The sequence below is a fragment of the Lontra canadensis genome, unplaced genomic scaffold, assembly GCF_010015895.1.
Source record: "Lontra canadensis isolate GAN:19392208 unplaced genomic scaffold, GSC_riverotter_1.0 scaffold81, whole genome shotgun sequence".
Classification (NCBI taxonomy): Eukaryota; Metazoa; Chordata; class Mammalia; order Carnivora; family Mustelidae; genus Lontra; species Lontra canadensis.
Window position 1 is genome coordinate 84335 of NW_022631075.1, and position 17545 is coordinate 101879.

At 44.0% G+C, this 17545-nt stretch overlaps 1 protein-coding gene across 1 annotated transcript; it reads left to right on the top strand.

Annotated features, from left to right (window-relative positions):
- The first annotated feature begins 8087 nt into the window (after positions 1–8087).
- Positions 8088–16816, top strand: UBE2A (ubiquitin conjugating enzyme E2 A). The gene is made up of 6 exons (XM_032882272.1): positions 8088–8338; positions 8496–8576; positions 9014–9039; positions 14922–15011; positions 16203–16291; positions 16574–16816. Exons 1-6 carry the CDS (start codon positions 8295–8297, stop codon positions 16700–16702), a joined length of 459 nt encoding a protein of 152 aa, XP_032738163.1. The 5' UTR covers positions 8088–8294; the 3' UTR covers positions 16703–16816.
- Positions 16817–17545: the final 729 nt, after the last annotated feature.

The following is a 17545-nucleotide window of genomic DNA, read 5'->3' on the forward strand; positions in this document are numbered from 1 at the left end:
AGAGAGAGAGACAGAGAGACTCCCCGCTAAGGAGACCCCAATGTGGGGCTCGATCCCAGGACTCTGAGATCATGACCTGAGCCGAAGGCAGAGGCTTAACCCACTGAGCCACCCAGGTGCCCCCAGAAGGAGAGTCTTAAGCAGACTCTGTGCTGAGCGTGGAACCCAACACAGGGCTTGATGTCATGACCCTGATATCACGACTTGAATCGAAATCAAGAGTCAGATGCTTAGTTGACTGTGCCACCAGAACCCATTAATAAAGGTCTTAATGAAATAAGTCAGTTGCAAATACTCATCTGTTAATACTTATCTATAATGATATTTTACATATTTCATCTTTGAAAAAAGTTTTAACACACCTAAGTACTGCCAAATACTGATACCAAATACCTGATTTTAATTAAGCATATTCATCTTTTAGAAGGCATTTATGAATTCAATTAGATTCTTCTCTTGATATTTGCCTTTTAGCATGTCATTGCATACAGAATAATCACTTCCAATCGAAATTTAGGTGGAAGCTCCTAAAATGCACAGTGAAAATGATTTTTTTTTTTAATCAGAGAGCTAGAATGCGCGCAAGCAAAGCGAGTGGCAGGTAGAGGGGGAAGCAGGCTCCCCGCTGAGCAAGGAGCCCGTTGCAGAACTCAATCCCAGGACCTTTGGATCATGATGTGTGCCAAAAGCAGCCATTTAACTGGCTGAACCACCCGAGTGTCCCTGAAGTTGATTTTTTAAAAAGATTTCATTCATTTATTTGACACAGAGAGAGAGAGAGAACACTAACAGGGGGATTGGGAGTAGGAGAGGGAGAAGCACGCTCCCCGCCAAGCAGGGAGCCCTATATCGGGGCTCAATCCCAGGACTCTGGGATCATGACCTAAGCTGAAGGCAGAGGCTTTAACCGACTGAGCCACCCAGGCGCCCCCAGTGAAATTGACTTTTTAAATATAGAAATTTCCTTTGCACTTTGCATCAAGTTTCGCAAAACACCGCTGGAATTGTAATTTGAGCTCAGAAAAGATATTCATTGCAAACTGGTGTGGGAATGCAAATCTTGATTTTTCTGTTTTCATTTTTGACAGCACAGGAAGGGATTAAAGTAATGACATTACTTGCAATTGAGACAATGTTAGTTGTCATTGAAATGACTTTACTGAAATGTAAGTTTCACATATAAGCAGTGTTTTGCCTTGTAATTTTCTTTTAAATGAATTAAGTAACAATTTGTCTACAGCAAAAGTTAATTTAAAAAACCATCCAGCGTTCAGTAACAGTGGTTGCAAGTGGTTCTCCTCGTTCAGAAAATTTTCAACCACAGCCCTAAGCCCCCCCCCAATTTTTTTTTTTAACTTGAAAAACTTCAGCACTGCCAAGCTATTGAACTGCTGTTGGTTGGGCAAGTCAGAATCTTCAGATTCTATTTCTGACAAAAATTCGTGTAACTGACAAGTGGGTTAGTCCATGAGCAAATGACGTGTTGACACTAATGGTTGAAATACACAAGATAGACTCAAATATTTTCCTGCAAAATACCTGCAGTTTAATAATACAATGAATAACCAGAGGATTTAAACAACTCACATTTTCACAAGCTTTGTACAGTTGTCCAACTAAGCTTTGCTCGGCTCCATACGTATTCGTAACACATCTTAGCAGAGTCAACTTTAGGTTGTACTGAATTAGTATTTTTCTTGACTTCTTTGAAAATATTCTCATCTGGGGCATGTGGCTGGCTCAGTCAGTTGAGTGTCTGCCTTCAGCTCAGGTCATGATCCCAGAGTCCTGGGATCGATCGAGTCCCAGCTCAGGCTACCTGGTCCGCAGGGAGTTGACTTCTTCCCCTACTCATGTGTTCACTTGCTCTCTCTCTTTCTCTCCCCTCTCAAATAAATAAGTGTTACAGTTAGAAGATTTGTGTATTTGAGGGGCGCCTGGGTGGCTCAGTGGGTTAAAGCCTCTGCCTTCGGTTCAGGTCGTGATCCTAGGGTCCTGCGATCGAGCCCCAGATCATCGAGCCCCAGATCGGGCTTTCTGCTCAGCAGGGAGCCTGCTTCCGCCTCTCTCTCTGCCTGCCTCTCTGCCTACTTGTGATCTCTGCCTGTCAAATAAATAAATAAATAATCTTAAAAAAAAAAGATTTATGTATTTGAGAGAGAGAAAGAATGAGCAGGAGGAGGAGCAGAGGGAGAGGAAGAAGCAGACTTCGCGCTGAGCAGGGAGCCAGACATGGGGCTCGATCACAGGACCCTGAGATCATGACCTGAGCCCAAGTCAGAGGCTTAACAGACTGAGCTACCCAGGCGCCCAGAGTAAATAAGGTCTGAGTTATTCCACACAGGCCAATTCTCCCATCACTTTAAACTCAGCATCGGCTCTTTGAGTAAAATACAACTGAGCAGTATTGGTAACAACTGTCACCTCACTGAGAGCCAACGAAAATCACTTGAAATCATTTTCCCTGGTTTATTTATTTATTTATTTATTTGAGAAAGAGGGGAGGGGCAGAGAGAAACTTAAGCAGACTCTGTGCTGAGTACGGCGCCAGACTCAGGGCTCCATCTCACAACTCTGAAATCAAGGTCTGAGCTAAAACCGAGAGTCAAGTTGCTTTACCGACTGTGCCACCAGATGCCCCTGCTCTGTTTTCTTTCCTTTTTTTTTTTTTTTAAATGACTGTTGGTGTTACTTCCAACGTCCTCAGCTCTTTGAGCCACTATTCTTGCCGAAAGGTTAATAGCCTTTGAAAAGTTTATTTTCCCTGAACTCATTTATTTGGCTTCGGCAATCAAACACGATTTAATTAACTCATGATCAGTAGATGGCTTTCCTTGCTTGGCTAACAAATGAACCACTCAGAAAATTACTGTGGCTGCAGCCTCATTTTCATATTTTTATTTTTGCGAAGGATTTTTGCTATGATAAAATATTCCATTTAAAACTTTCTAGTTTTTCTAACCACTGCTTTCCTGGGAGTCAGGAACATCTCAATGAGCACTTATTTTTGGTAATGTTGTTGTGTACTGGATTCTTTTAGCAACACTACAGGGTTATTGTGTAATAAACATAGGGCTTTGACATCTAATGTGATAACCAGGTAATCTACATTCCACTGTGCCTTAAAAGCATGACATTAGAAACCCTTTTTGTTTTCTTTTTCTGACACCATGGGTATGCACGTGTAATTAAAAAAAAAAAACCTGAAATGCCATAATCTGGTGATACACGTGGCATTCAACATGCTGTCGAGTTATAACCGCATCATGACGCCACATACAGTCTCTGTCACAGCTCCTCAACTCTGCTCCGGGAGCACAATAGCAGCCATAGACAATACATGTTTGAAATAACATGGCTGCAGGCACCTGGGTGACTCGGTTGATAAGCTTCTGCCTTCAGCTCAGGTCATGATCCCCAGATCGTGGGATCGAGTCCCGCATGGGACTCCCTAATCAGCAGGGAGCCTGCTTTTCCCTCTCCAGCTCCCACCACTCGTGTTCCCTCTCTCGATATCTCTGTCAAATAAAATCTTAGAAAAGATATAGCATGGCTGGGGCGCCTGGGTGGCTCAGCGGGTTGGGCCTCTGCCTTCGGCTCAGGTCATGGTCTCAGAGTCCTGGGATGGAGCCCCGCATCGGGCTCTCTGCTCAGCGGGGAGCCTGTTCCCTGCCCCACCCCGCTCTCTGCCTGCTGCTCTGCCTACTTGTGATCTCTCTCTCTGTGTCAAATAAATAAATAAAATCTTTTAAAAAAAAAAAAAGAAATAGCATGGCTGTGTCCCAGTGAAACTTTATTCAGGGATGTTGAAAATCTGAATTTCATATTATCCTCACATTACCCTCACACATGAAATATTATAAAATATTCTTCTTTTAATTTTTGCAACCATTTAAAAATATAGAAAATCACTTTGGGCTTGCAAGCCCTAGGAGAAAAGATGACAGGCTGGATTTGGTTGTGGTTTGCTGGTGGCTGCGGCCAGTTTGATTGAATTCCTATACCCGGGGTTGAAACCATGTCTATTCATTTTCTGTTGCTGCTGTAATGCGCTACCACAGTCTTAGTGGCTTAGGAAAACCCAAATTGATTATCTTACAGTTCTGGAGATCAGAAGTCCCAAATTAATCTTGTTGTTTTAAAGTCAGGATGTCAGCAGGGCTGGTTGCTCCTAGAAGCTCCAGGGGAAAACCCATTTTGCCCCATGCAGCATCTAGAAGCTACCAGCATCCCTTGGCTCCTTGGCTAGTGGCAGTATCACTCCAATCTCTGTTTTCATGGTCACATGAAGTTCTCTCTGAATTCAGACTTTCTTCCCTCTCCTAAGGACTCATGTGATTACATCAGGCCCACTGGTTTTATCCTGGATAATCTCCCCATATCGAGATTCTTTATTTAACTACATCGGTGAAGTCCCTTTTACCGTTTAAGGCAATATATGCACAAATTCCAGAGATGAGGACAAGAAGATCCTGGGGAAGGTGCACCTGCGTGATTCAGTCCACCTGCCACGGCTTTGTTCTTGATTCTGCAACTTAGCAGGTAGTGAAGTCTATGTTCACTGCCCTAATGTTCCCCCACTTATCTAAACTCCACTACATCTCTCTCCCTCTTTCTCTCCGTATAGCCTAGAGTCTATAGATGGAAAACAGACCACTACTGTTACCGCCAAGAATACACATTGTGACAACTGTTGTTTCCTATGAGCAATTCTCTTGGCTTGTCTTCTGAGGCTACTGGAGTCAAGAAAGACCTTGTGGTTTTATACTCTGTTGTTTCTTGGTTGCCATTTGTACTGTTAGTGGTAGAAATGGGAACCAGAGGAAAATAAAATTCCTTGCCTTCTCTGGCTAACAGAAATACAAACTCACAGCCTCATAAGGCAGGAAATGATAGTTTATTCAGTCTCTCTCTCTCTCCCCGACCCAAAATAGTTCTGGAAAATCACAATCCAGTCTGCGTTTTGAAAGCCTCATGAATGAAATCCCACAGTTCCCCTAGTCATGAATTCTTCCCCGACACTACGGTCCTCACTTTTAGGAAAATTCTAAAGTCCTTCCCTGGGGATGGTTTGGAACTTTTTATCTCTCCGGCAGCTGCATTGCTAATATGCTTTTCTTTTCACTGAAAAGGGCTTCTATTCTGGACCCCTGCTTTTGGGGAGGGGCGTGGTGCTTGGCTGGGCACAGGGTATTTCTCCAAGACGTCAAGGTGAAAAGGGGATGGAAAGAATGCTTGGCCTGATCATGTTCTGGCCTGATAATCATCTGCTAGAGGACAGTCTTCTGTCTTGCCGCTCGCTGTGACAACACTGCTTCTGGTGAGGAATGTGGCGGCACAGTGTTTCTGCCATGTGACTCCACTGTGCAGTCAAGGGCAAGCTCTCCCCATCCCCTGGTGCCACGGGGCTTCCAAACTGCTGTGGTTCGTGTCCTCGAGGTTTCTGGATTAGACAGTCAGAGAGAGCCTCATGAGCTAGGGCAAAGGAATTTCAGAAAATCAACAAACCCACCACAAACTCAGCTACATCTCTGGCCTTCAGTGAGTCTCGGACACATTTGTCCAGCGGCAGGAGCTTCCCGTCCCAGCCCCTTCCCGGCTCTCCAGGATGGTAGATGCAGCTCCTCAGCCCCTATGTGAGCTAGACCTGGAAAACCTCCAAAAGCTGCTTTTCGAGCCTAAAGCCCTCCTCATCCTTGCATTTGAGGGCATCTAACCAGCTTCTGTCCCCCTCACTTTTCCAAGCAGGGGTCTCATCATCCCCCTTTAGCACGTGCTCCTTCACGCTGTGGCCCTCGTAGAAACTGCTTGACTTCTCTCCAGGGGATGTCGCTCCCTGCCGTCACTTCTGTTAAAACAAAACTGAAACAGACCCATTCCAGGAAGCTTGTTCTAACCCTCACCAGACGGAGGGTTTCCTCTGCTGTGCGGCCTCTCGGCCTTTATAGATTCACACACCTCTGCTACATTTCTTGCCGCTGCGCTGGGAGGGAGAAGCTGAAGATCCCTGGCCATGGATGTACACACACCTTCTCCCAATTATTCACTCAAACACTCATCTAGGTTCTGCTGTGAGAGAGTTTTGCAGATGTGATTAAGGGCCCAGATCAGATGATATTGGGGGGGGGGTTACCCAGGGTGGGCCTGACCTCATCAGATAAGCCCTTAAAGTGAACTGGGGTTTTCCTGAAGAAAGATTCCAAGTGTGAGGAGGATTTCATGGGGGAGAAGTTCTCTGTTGCTGGCTTAAAAGTGGAGCAGGCCATGTGGCAAGGAATGTGGACGACCTCTAGGACCTGAGAATGGCCCCTGGCTGGCAGCCAGTGAGCAAATGGCGGGGAGGAGGTGGTTCAGTCCTTAGAACTGCAAGGCACTGAACCTGGCCTATAGCTTGTGGTCATTCCTTAAGTAGCAATGGCAAACAAAGGCACTTGCTTTTGTAGATTGCATGTGTGTATTAGCAGACTGCCAGTTACTGGATGAAAGGAAAAGGAGATTTTAAACTTACTTTTGTACCCCTGCCCACTACAGTGACAATGTGATGCTATTAGGGAGACTTGCCTTAACCCCGGATATGTTGGAGTCAATGGGAGCCAAAATCCTTGCCCATGAAAGTACCTGCTGTTAAGCAGCAGCTAGAATTACCCCCATTGTCAAATGTCTCCTACCTCCCACCTTAGAAACAAATTTAAGCAAATCTGATATCTTATGGACATCTTTGCTCAGATGTCTCAACAGTCCCGTGCACTCAGTAAGCTCCCAAACTTCCTATCCCCAAAGCACCCCCTTCTCCACTCTGTTCCCGAATTCTGTTCATGGCACCTTCAAAGCCCTCATTATCTCAGGCTTAGAACTCCAGCTATTGTTGACTCCTTCCTCTCTCTTGCCTCCAAGTTCAATCTGTTGCCAAGTCCTCTCCATTTTTGTTGTCACTGCCTAGTTCAATGTTTCTCACCTAGACTACTCCAAGTGTCTCCTAGCTGCTGTCCTGGGACCCATCTCTGACTAGCAGGGCTCTAACTATCCACCACCTTCCAAGGAATCCGTTAGCTTGACATTCCACCTCTCCATGACTTAACCCAAACTTACCTTTCTCATATTTCCAAAAATTCTTAAAATGAGTGTTTTGTCTACCTTCTAAGTTATTTGGGGTTGACCTTTACAAATTATTCTTTAAAACTGTTATTGCTTTTGCAGGTCCACATACTAACTGTGACTCTGCAACCTGCTGCTTTTTCCCGTGCGTCTTACCGTTACTTTTGCTTCAGACTCTCTGCCCTTCCAATTCTCCGCAGTCGGATATTCTCATACCTTGGACTCTTCTGAATATATAGTAGCCGCTTGGCTTGTTGAACTGCCAAGGGGAAATGTGGTTCCAGAGCCAAATTGTGAGTGCCCAGAGCTCAAACCTCATTGTGCTTGCCTTAAGTTCTCATTCCCTCCCCCAGGACACACACCACCATTTTATCCTGCTTGGGGGTGATCACTGGCCTAACATTGGGACCAGAATCCCGCACTCTCATCTCACAGACGAGGGACCCACAAGCTCCTTGTCGTAGCCAAGGCCGATTTATTCTTTTGATTTTCAGTGATTTGAACCAGTCACACACTCTCCTCCCGAGCCTCCCGGGTCCCTAGAGTTCCCGCTTCCCGAGAACCAGATGTGCCTCCAGCCACGGTCTCCTCCTCCCTTCTACTTAGGGACTCCCATCCTTCTTCTCACCCCCACCACCCCGTACCCCCCGCCCGCCGTCCCCAGCTACGGTGCGCACTGTCATAAGTGATCTGATTTAAAAAAAAAAAAAAAGTAAAAAAAAAAAAAAAGGATAGAAAAAGAAAATAGGAAGAAGCCTCCCAGGGTTCGTCTTAGCCTGGGCAGGTGGAGATGGACCCTATTCCCGCACTAATTCCTAGTGAATTACAGGCTTCCGCCTGGTGGGCCGCGCGCCTCTCAGTCCCGCACGGGCCCCGCGCTCCCCGCCTCCCTCTGGGGTTTAATGACCTAAGCAACTTTCCCGGCCGCCCCCCCCCCGCCCTGTCTTGGTACGGCCTGTCCGGCGTACGGCGTTCGGCGTTCCACTCCCCCCCTCTCCTTCCAGGTTGGTTCAGCCCCCGTCTACTCCGGGGTGGTGCTTAGTCGGCGCCAGACCGACCCTCGACTTCGGAGGGGCAGTGCTGTTCCTCTGGGCGCTCCCTCGGCGTCCGCTTCGGCTCCTTCAGCTTCCTCGGCCTCCTCAGCGTCCGCCGGGACCCGAGACCTCGGTGTATGCCCCACCCCTGACTCTGCTAGAGATATGTCCACCCCGGCTCGGCGCCGCCTCATGAGGGACTTCAAGAGGTAAAGCGACGGGGACCGCCGAGGCCGGGGCGGGCGGGGAGGGGGGAGCTGCCAGGCGGGGCTCAGGGCGGGTCCCGGGGCGGGCCGGGGGCGGCGGGGGGCGGCCCGGAGCGGACGCGGGTGCCGAACCGCGGGGCCCCTGTCTCTTCCCCTGAAGGTTGCAGGAGGATCCTCCGGCGGGAGTCAGCGGGGCTCCGTCCGAGAACAACATAATGGTTTGGAACGCGGTCATTTTCGGGTGAGTCTGCGTTACGGGGAGGTGGCGGGAGGTTGGGGGGGGGGTACTGGAGCTGGCCCGGCCTGCCGTCGGGGACCGGCCCCCCGGCGGGGACGGAAAGGCAAAGGGGGAATGTTTGGGTCCGCCTGGGCCTAGGCGCCTCCCCGGAGCCTGTGCCTCGATTAGCTCGGTTCCCGCTGCCAGGGGAACCATTTGGGGTTCTGAGGGGGGCGGAGCGGGGAGTGGTGGCGGTTAGGCGAGGCGACCTGCGCCGGCGTTCGGAGCCCCAGACACCCATGTGTACTGGCTCTCGGACCCAGGAAGCGGTGGTTTAGCAGAGGTAGAGTTGGCAGAGCTGGGAATAGCCATGTGTCTTAAGGTGAACCCCTTAAGGGAGAGGGGAGCCCCTGAAGCGGGAACTGACTGTGTGTGTGTCTCTCTCTCTCTCTGTGTTGCAGGCCTGAAGGGACCCCATTTGAGGATGGTAAGAGAGTTTCTTTACCCACCTTTCAGGAGCCTGAGCATCTGGGGGAGAGGGTTCCCAGTCATCCTGGAAGTGCCTCCTACTTAAGAATCCGCTTCTCCCTAGCCTCTGCCTGCTACAGGCTTCAGTGGACTCCCATATGTGGCAGGTGGTTCTGGCCATTGTCCGCTTGACTAGAACTGCACCTTTTTTCTTGCTTGCTTCTTTAAAAAAGAGAAAATGGGTAAGGCGATCACTTTTTAGAAGGAGCGTCATAGCACTGATGTTAAGGATTCTTGAGGTTTGGGCTGTGATCCTGCTCGGTTCAGCACCCTGTCAAGTTACTGACTTAGTACCAACCCAACCACTTTTTGATAGACTCCGAGATCCTAGAGACCACCTAGTTGAGAATTCTACCGCAGGGGCAGGAACTGTATTCAGCAGGTGCTTAACATGTATCTGTTAGTAGTTGAATGGGTGCGAGAGAGTCGCTTGCATAGAACTATCTGGTTTCTACAATATGGTGTTGAATGCCTATCAGTCTCATGGCTCTAAGATGGTCTTTAAAGGCACCTTTAATGGCCAGCTTGACTATAACATTGTTTCTTATTTTTAAATGAGTTTTCGGTGTGCTTTTATCAAGACTTTATGGTCAGTATTCTCAAAGCAGCTTCAGAATTGAGAACCTTAATGTACTGTCTTGACAAGTTCCAGCCTACTCGAAGGTAGTATGTGTACCTATAGGTACAGGACTTTTAATGGATTTAAGCTTGACTTTTAAAAACACGTTACTTGCTTTTAAATTTTTTTTTAAACTTTCTATTTTGAGACAATTACAGATTTGTGTGTGGTTATAATTAATAGTAATAATACAGAGACACCTTGTATACTTTTCACCCATTCCCCCACCCCTTTGGTAACATCTTGAATGACTGTACTACAATATCACAACCAGGAAATTGACATTGATATAGTTTTATGTGCGTTCAGTTGTGTGCATGTGTGTATAGTTGTTTTTGGAACGCTTAATACATTTAAAACACAATTAAAAGTATTTGAACTACTGATCGACATCTTTAATATTTGAGGTATTTGAAAAAGAAAAGCATCTTTGTTACTTTTTTCAATGACCATCTTTCTTTACTCACTTAATGTTTGATACACACACACACACACATGCACACACCTGCACACACACAAACACACACATACATAGAACTCAGTTTGGAGGGGGGAACAAAAACACTTCTGCAAAGTACTAAGTATATACCTATATTGCCGAGTCGGATTGCTTTCTGCTGTTACCGGTCTGCAAGTTGCAGTGAGGGAGGGCAGTGTCAGCCAACTCTCCAATTTGTCTCAAATACTCAGATTTCCCTAGGAGACTGTGGACAGTCACCTGAATACTTTCAGCTTCCTCCCTGTCTCCACCCCCTGGGTAAATGTCACTGCTCTTCAGTGCTGCAATAAAAAGAAAGGAGTGCAGCAAGGAGTGATGCTAAAGGCATACCACTTTGGTGCAGTAAATCATTTGAACTGATCCGTGGCAAGAGCTAGCTCGACTTCATTTCCCTCTCCTAGATCGGTGCTAGTTCTTTATGCCGAAGCATTGTGTGCAGATTAACTGTGTATTTGCTTTAGCTCTGGCAGGCTTTATTTTCATTGGCTTCTTCTTTTCCTCCCGACTTCACTTAGACAGCTTTATGCCGGGCACAGCTTTATTAAGACTGCATTGCTTTGCTGGAGGATTGGCTACTTAAATATTTCAAGGGTGCTTCACTCATTTTAAGTGGTATGAATTGAGAAGGTACTTAAGGAATCCATTATCTACCTGAATCTTCCCCGTTGACATCACTGGTTCTATTTTTGATGATGCGTGTCTTCATACCGGCATTGCTGAAAGGAACTACTCAAGCTAAATGATAATACCCTTCTCTGATTCATTCTCTTGAACAGTCTGCTGTCCATGGATGCTTCCTCAGGTGTCTAGAACATAGGCTGTGGCTCCCCAAAAAAGTTTGACCATTTTTTAATACCCTTTATTTACAGTTAGGGAATTTACTAGAAAAGATTGACTAGGAACAAGTGGCGTAATTGATTCTGCTATTTCCAATATATTACCTCAATCAACAGCTCCAAAACTACTTTTGCTGTTTCCTTGTAAATCATTTGTGGTGGACATTTCTGGAACAGCCAGGCCCCAGTTAAAGAGATGAAGACTTGAGAAAAGGAACTCTTGAGGGCATTTTGATTTAACTTTACACACATAAAGTAAGAGGAAAATGTTCTCAAGAACTTACACTACTACACAAAACACTGGGGGGCAATGCTTCCTCATCAAAATATCTTGGCATGTATGCTGAATACAAAGACTATGGAATAAAGTATTCTCCATCACATCATCTAAAAATTGTCAATACACACAGTACGATACTAGTATTTGCTTTTTGTAAGAGTTTGGTTGTAAGTCTTTTAAAAATTACTTAAAAACCACTGGGGGTGTTCTTAAGGTAAATACATTCTATGACGAGTATTTGGGTTATTATCTAAAAAACCAGAATTTCCATTCATCAAAGAAATTTTGTTTAGGTGCACATACTTTGTTTTCTCCTCCGGGGTCACAAGCTGGTGGCCAAATGGCAGAAAACACACAGATGTTTTCTTTGGCTGACACAGTATTTTCAAAAATTTGAATTTGTGAATGTCTTTAGCAGAACATACACTCTCTGATCCAACCATATCGCTCCCTATCGCCATACCGTTGCCATTGAACACATGTACTTTTCCCAGTCCCTTGTTTAGATGGATTAATTGATACTTTCCTTATGATGTTTCGGCCTCCTCAGGAAGATGAACAAAAGCAGTACAGATTGTATGTACAATGGCGAGGCTTAAGTCTTCCGTTATTTTATTTTATTTTTTTATTTTTTTTAAAGATTTTATTTATTTATTTGACAGAGATCACAGGTAGGCAGCGAGACAGGCAGAGAGAGAGAGGAGGAAGCAGGTTCCCTGCTGAGCAGAGAGCCTGATGTGGGGCTCGATCCCAGGACCCTGGGATCATGACCTGAGCCAAAGGCAGAGGCTTTAACCCACTGAGCCATCCAGGCGCCCCTCTTCTGTTATTTTAAAGCCTAACCTTCTAAATATCCAGAGGATAAGCACTATTCTCAATTGCATAATATTCTAAGACTTTAAATTTCCTTAACGTTTGTTTTGGATCTCAGAAATTGCATTGAGGCTTGTATTAAAAAGGTTCCAGTAGTATAATGTGGCTAAAAGTATGAACTGTTCCCTTTTAAATACGTATTTGCAATAAGATTTGGGGTAAGTTCCTAATTTATATTCAGGTAGACATAAGCAGGTTGTTTCGCTTCTCAAGATAGTAAGCGAGCTGTTTGAAAAGACTTGATTAACTTATTTGGTAGCTAGTGTTAAACTTCTGGGCAAGTATTAGGTAGAAAGTTCAAGTCAAGGGTTTCGAGAGCCACCAGCCTACATACTCAACTTGAATTCAGCTGTGAGCATTTCATGTAGGTCAGAAAGAAAGTGATATTTAATATTTAAACTCATTAATTGTATATTTCTTACTGATAGTCAAGTTGGGATGTTTGGTCTTTGCCTCCTTCAGTTGGGTCTAGGGATGTGAAATGTTGGAATTATTATAGCTACCATATTTATGGAACACTTTTTTTTTAAAAGATTTTATTTATTTGACAAAAAAGAGACACAGAGAGGGAACACAGGCAGGGGCAGTGGGAGAGGGAGAAAGCAGGCTTCCCGCCGAGCAGGGATCCCGATGTGGGGCTCGATTCCAGGACCCAGGGATCATGACCTGAGCCAAAGGCAGACGCCCAGCGACTGAGCCACCCAGGCGCCCCTGTAGAGTGCTAACTTTGTGTCACTGTGCACATGTCACTCATTTAAACCTCACAATGTAATGTGGTAGGTATTATCATTAACCCCATTTTACAGATGAGGAACTTGAAGTTCAGTCAGGTTAGGTGGCTTCCTCAAGGTCTCATAACTAGGTCTGACTGCAAGGCTGCCCTCTTCCCTGCTATGCTCTACCGTTTCCACTTAGGCCTGTCTTGTATTGCTTTACTGCTCTTGGACATCATATTTAATGATAGTCTTAATTTAAAGTACCTGGGACCTAGTACCTGTGTGCTATTAAATCTGTCCACTTTTAGAGCAATACATGATGAGAAATCTCTTACCTATAATTTAATCAGATTTCAACATTGAGCCAAATGTGTTTATACTTGAGATGCATAAGGAAGCTCAAAGTTAACACTCATTCGCACTTTTTCCTGCGTATTATAATATCAGTGGTACTGAAAAGGAAGAACCAATGTCTCTTCCTCAAAAGTAGGAAGATTTATGACCAGGTGGTAATAAGGTAAAGTAGGTTGTCATAGACTACAGTATGTTTCTCCATTCCAAAATATTTCACTTTTTGCCCTTAGTGTTAATATACGATATCTTCAGATCTGGCTTTCACACAGTTTAGGGAGTAACAGTAGTTTGGGGAATATGTCTCTGTGTTGCACTCTAAATTATTCTGAAACTTTGGAACAAAGGTTCATCGTACTTGGGACAACTCTGTTAGCAGATTGTTTTCTGTGAGTTTACTGGTAGGAGACAAACTTTGGCATTGTTATGTAAGGGATCTAGCAATTGAGTGTAGTCTTTTTATCTTTTGTGGTGATAAACCTATTGGTGGAAGGAGGAAATTGCCTACTCTGAAGGAACCACTAACAAAGTATGCTCGACTTGAAGTGTGGTCTGTAGTATTAGAATAAATTTATAAACGGACCAGAGTAATACAGTGGAACATTCATTACCTTATACCATACAGTGATTCCTTAAGTTTACCTGAAGAGATTTCAGTCAGCAAAAAACAATTGCCCAGTTGTTTTCTTGGATTTGTTAAACCCAATTTAAAAAATATTTTGAAGGAAACAGTCTCCCTAAATCAGAACATCCTGCAATTCTTGAATGAGATCCATTTTGTTCATTCCTTATAAATAAGTCTATAACCTAGTATACGTCAGGGCCTCCTGCTACCTGAGGTGACACATATTCAGAGAAAATGAATTCATTTCAATAGTAGCCTAAACAAACATCATGAGAAAGATAAATTTGCTGGAGACATGAATGCAATCTGATGTGATTTTTAAATTATTTCTGCATTAATTCCCTCCACTAGTGTGAATAATTGAGTTGATTTTATAGTGAAGTACCTTGTGAGTCATACTTAAGGATTTTTGAGAGAGACTATAACGTTTTTTTCTGGCTTACATTCAATTATGTTTTCATTATAGAGTTGCTATTATATGAAAAGGAGCCAGTGAACACTTTTATAGTTATTCCCTTCCATTTTTAAAGATAATTTGGTTATCGATTTGTATTTCTAGCATTGATATTGGAACCTGTGTACTCTTGTTCTCTCTAGCCCATGTCAGAATCACTGGAGAATTTAAGATGGTGGCTGGTTAAAATAGGCCTTTGAGGTCTCAGTCTTCTGAGGCAAGAGCGCCAAATTTAGGCTCTATAGTTTCTTGCGATTTTAAGGATATCTTCAAAATGGTCAGTTGCTAAAGTTATCCTGTAGGCAGTACTTTTGAGTTTAAGACGACTGTATTTTTAAGTTTGGGGGAGAATGATGGCAAAACAAAAAAACAAATCCCCTTTGGGTGGTGGTTCTTAACACTATCTGTCTATTTTTAGAGCAGTTCCCAGAGATCTTACCTTGTCTCTTACCTGGCCTTTCTTTCCTCTCTACCCTATATCTGCATTATTTCATTTAGTACTGGAAAAAATGTCATGTAGCATTAAAAAGAAAGTACCACTGAACAAAGCAATAAATCTGTTTCTTAAACCTTTCTTTCTAACTACAGGAACATTTAAGCTTACAATAGAATTCACCGAAGAATATCCAAATAAGCCACCTACGGTTAGATTTGTCTCTAAGATGTTTCATCCAAATGGCAAGTATCACTTTTAATGCACTGGGTTTTTTTAAGATTTTATTTATTTATTTGACAGACAGAGATTACAAGTAGGCAGAGAGGCAGGAAGAGAGAGAGAGGAGGAAGCAGGCTCCCTGCTGAGCAGAGAGCCCGATGCGGGGGCTCGATCCCAGGACCCCGGGATCACGACCTTAGCCGAAGGCAGAGGCTTTAACTCACTGAACCACCCAGGTGCCCTGTTAATGCACTGTTTTAAACTACATGGTAAATTACGGGTGGTGCTCCACGTTTCTTAGGTGTTTGTCCCTAGTACCTGAGTGTGTGTTTAGGCCTCTTGCCGTTTCCTGAAAACAGCTTGTTCATGATGGTCCGTTGCGGTCCTGATCTCTAGTCCTAGAACGGGAGCAGTGAAGGTACTCTGCCTTGGCTTGGTGTCTGCGAGCCTCCTGGTTTTGATGGTCTTTATCATTTACTTATTACCCCAAAATAAGGACGCTCTTGATGTTCCCTTTTGATGTTGGATTGGGGTAGTCTTGTGTTGTGACTATTTTCACAACATCTAGAACTGTTTATTCAAAACAATAGTTTTCAACTTTAGATGCAGATCAAAATTGCTGTGGAACACTTTAAAAATAGAGATTCCCTGGCCCCGCTCCAGACCTACTGAATAAGAGATTCTGTGGCTGAGGGCTCCCATGTTTTGGAAAAGCAGCATGGGTGATTCTGATGTACATTCTGCTTTTTTGGCTAGTAGTAAGCCTGGAACAGCTTGCTTTTTTATTCAGGTTAATAAAGTATTTTCTGGGATATCAGATATTTTTATCTTCATGCCGAAATGAGACCTTGTGAACTCTGAGCTATCTTTTGTTATTTCAGATAAACAGAGTTTGCAAATTTCGTGGAATAAATTTCCCACTTGTCTGGATGGCTGGGGACCCTGTTGGAAAATGTGTATGATTTCCTGGTTAATAGAGCAGTCTTTTCAGAAGAAAGAGCACTAAATAGCTTCTAGTTTTATATCAATTATAGTTGACATTCTTTGATTATTTCACTAGAAATGATTAGGACGCTTCTTAGGAAGATAATGGAGAAGCAGTTTGGGAATCTTTTTAAACCTCACAAAGTATTCTTGACTATGTTTGTTTTGACTGTGTTGTTAAAAATGGGAATGGTTTTACTACATTTAACATACCTCCGCTGTGCTCTTAGTCTATGCAGATGGTAGTATATGTCTGGACATACTTCAGAACCGCTGGAGTCCAACCTATGATGTGTCTTCCATTTTAACATCCATACAGGTGAATTTTCCTTGATGTGACTAACTGTGGCCTTTGATATGTTTTATTAGCATTTGAATTGTTTCTGAAAGTCCTAACTTAAGGTGAAAGGCAGGTCATTAAGACCCTCGCCCCCAGAAAACATGTATTTGCCTAGCTTCTAGCAGATTAATGTTACTTTGATGAGTATGCTAAGAGATCAACTTTTAGTTGTTACTGAGGACAATTCAGTTGAATGATATAGATATATATATATATTTTTTTTGCATTGAGGAACTGACCTTTTACAAATTGTCTCTATAGTCCCTATTGGATGAACCCAATCCCAATAGTCCAGCAAATAGCCAGGCTGCTCAGCTGTACCAGGAGAACAAGCGGGAATATGAGAAACGTGTTTCTGCAATAGTAGAACAGAGCTGGCGTGACTGTTGACCCGGGTGCAGCAAAAGAAGAGGCTGGTCATAAGAAAAATATATATTGATGTGTTTGTCACCTTCCTATTCCTCAGTGTCATTACATTACTTTATTAAAAGCAAAATAGCTGTCGTGCTGTTTCCATCTTCCCTTGCCGAGCTCTTCCTACCCCTTCTCCCCTCTCCTTGAACATCAGAAAACACCCTCTACGAGATCAAATGTACTGTACCTGGGTTACGTGCGGAAATTACTAATGCTTCATCCCTCTTCTGTCGTCTCATCTCCAGCTTTAGGGTGGTATTGTGTTACTGTACTCTACACCAAGCTTTTAAAGTGAATTGTTGTACAAGTGGTGCTTATGCATAGCTTGATGGCCGGGATGTTATTTTTAACAAAAGGATTGCTAAAGCGTTTCATCCTGGCTGGTCCTTCACTTGCGTTGGATTTAGAAGTGAAAGTTTGGAATACGGCCTCGGAAAAATGGGAACAAATCCACATAAACACCCGTTCTGAAAGAGCAATGGGGGCTGAAAATGCTATAATACTAAGATCAAGCCAAAATGAATTACAAGACGGTTTTTTTTTTCCACTGGTACCAAGGGAAAAGTCAAAGGACTCAGCCAAAGGAACGCGGCAATAATTGTAACTGACACACCCTCTCCTTGAAGGATACTCCCTGGGCTCACCCATGCTAAGTTTCAGAATACTGAAGTCTTCGGGGTTTTTGCTTTTTAAAGAGGTGTGGGAGCAGAGGAATGGAAATAATCATTCATTTTTAAGCTAGGGAAGGTGGGAGATCCTTTAATCTTTAAGGGAGCAAGTGCCACCCTAGATAAACTTGTAATCCCCCATCATTTTTTT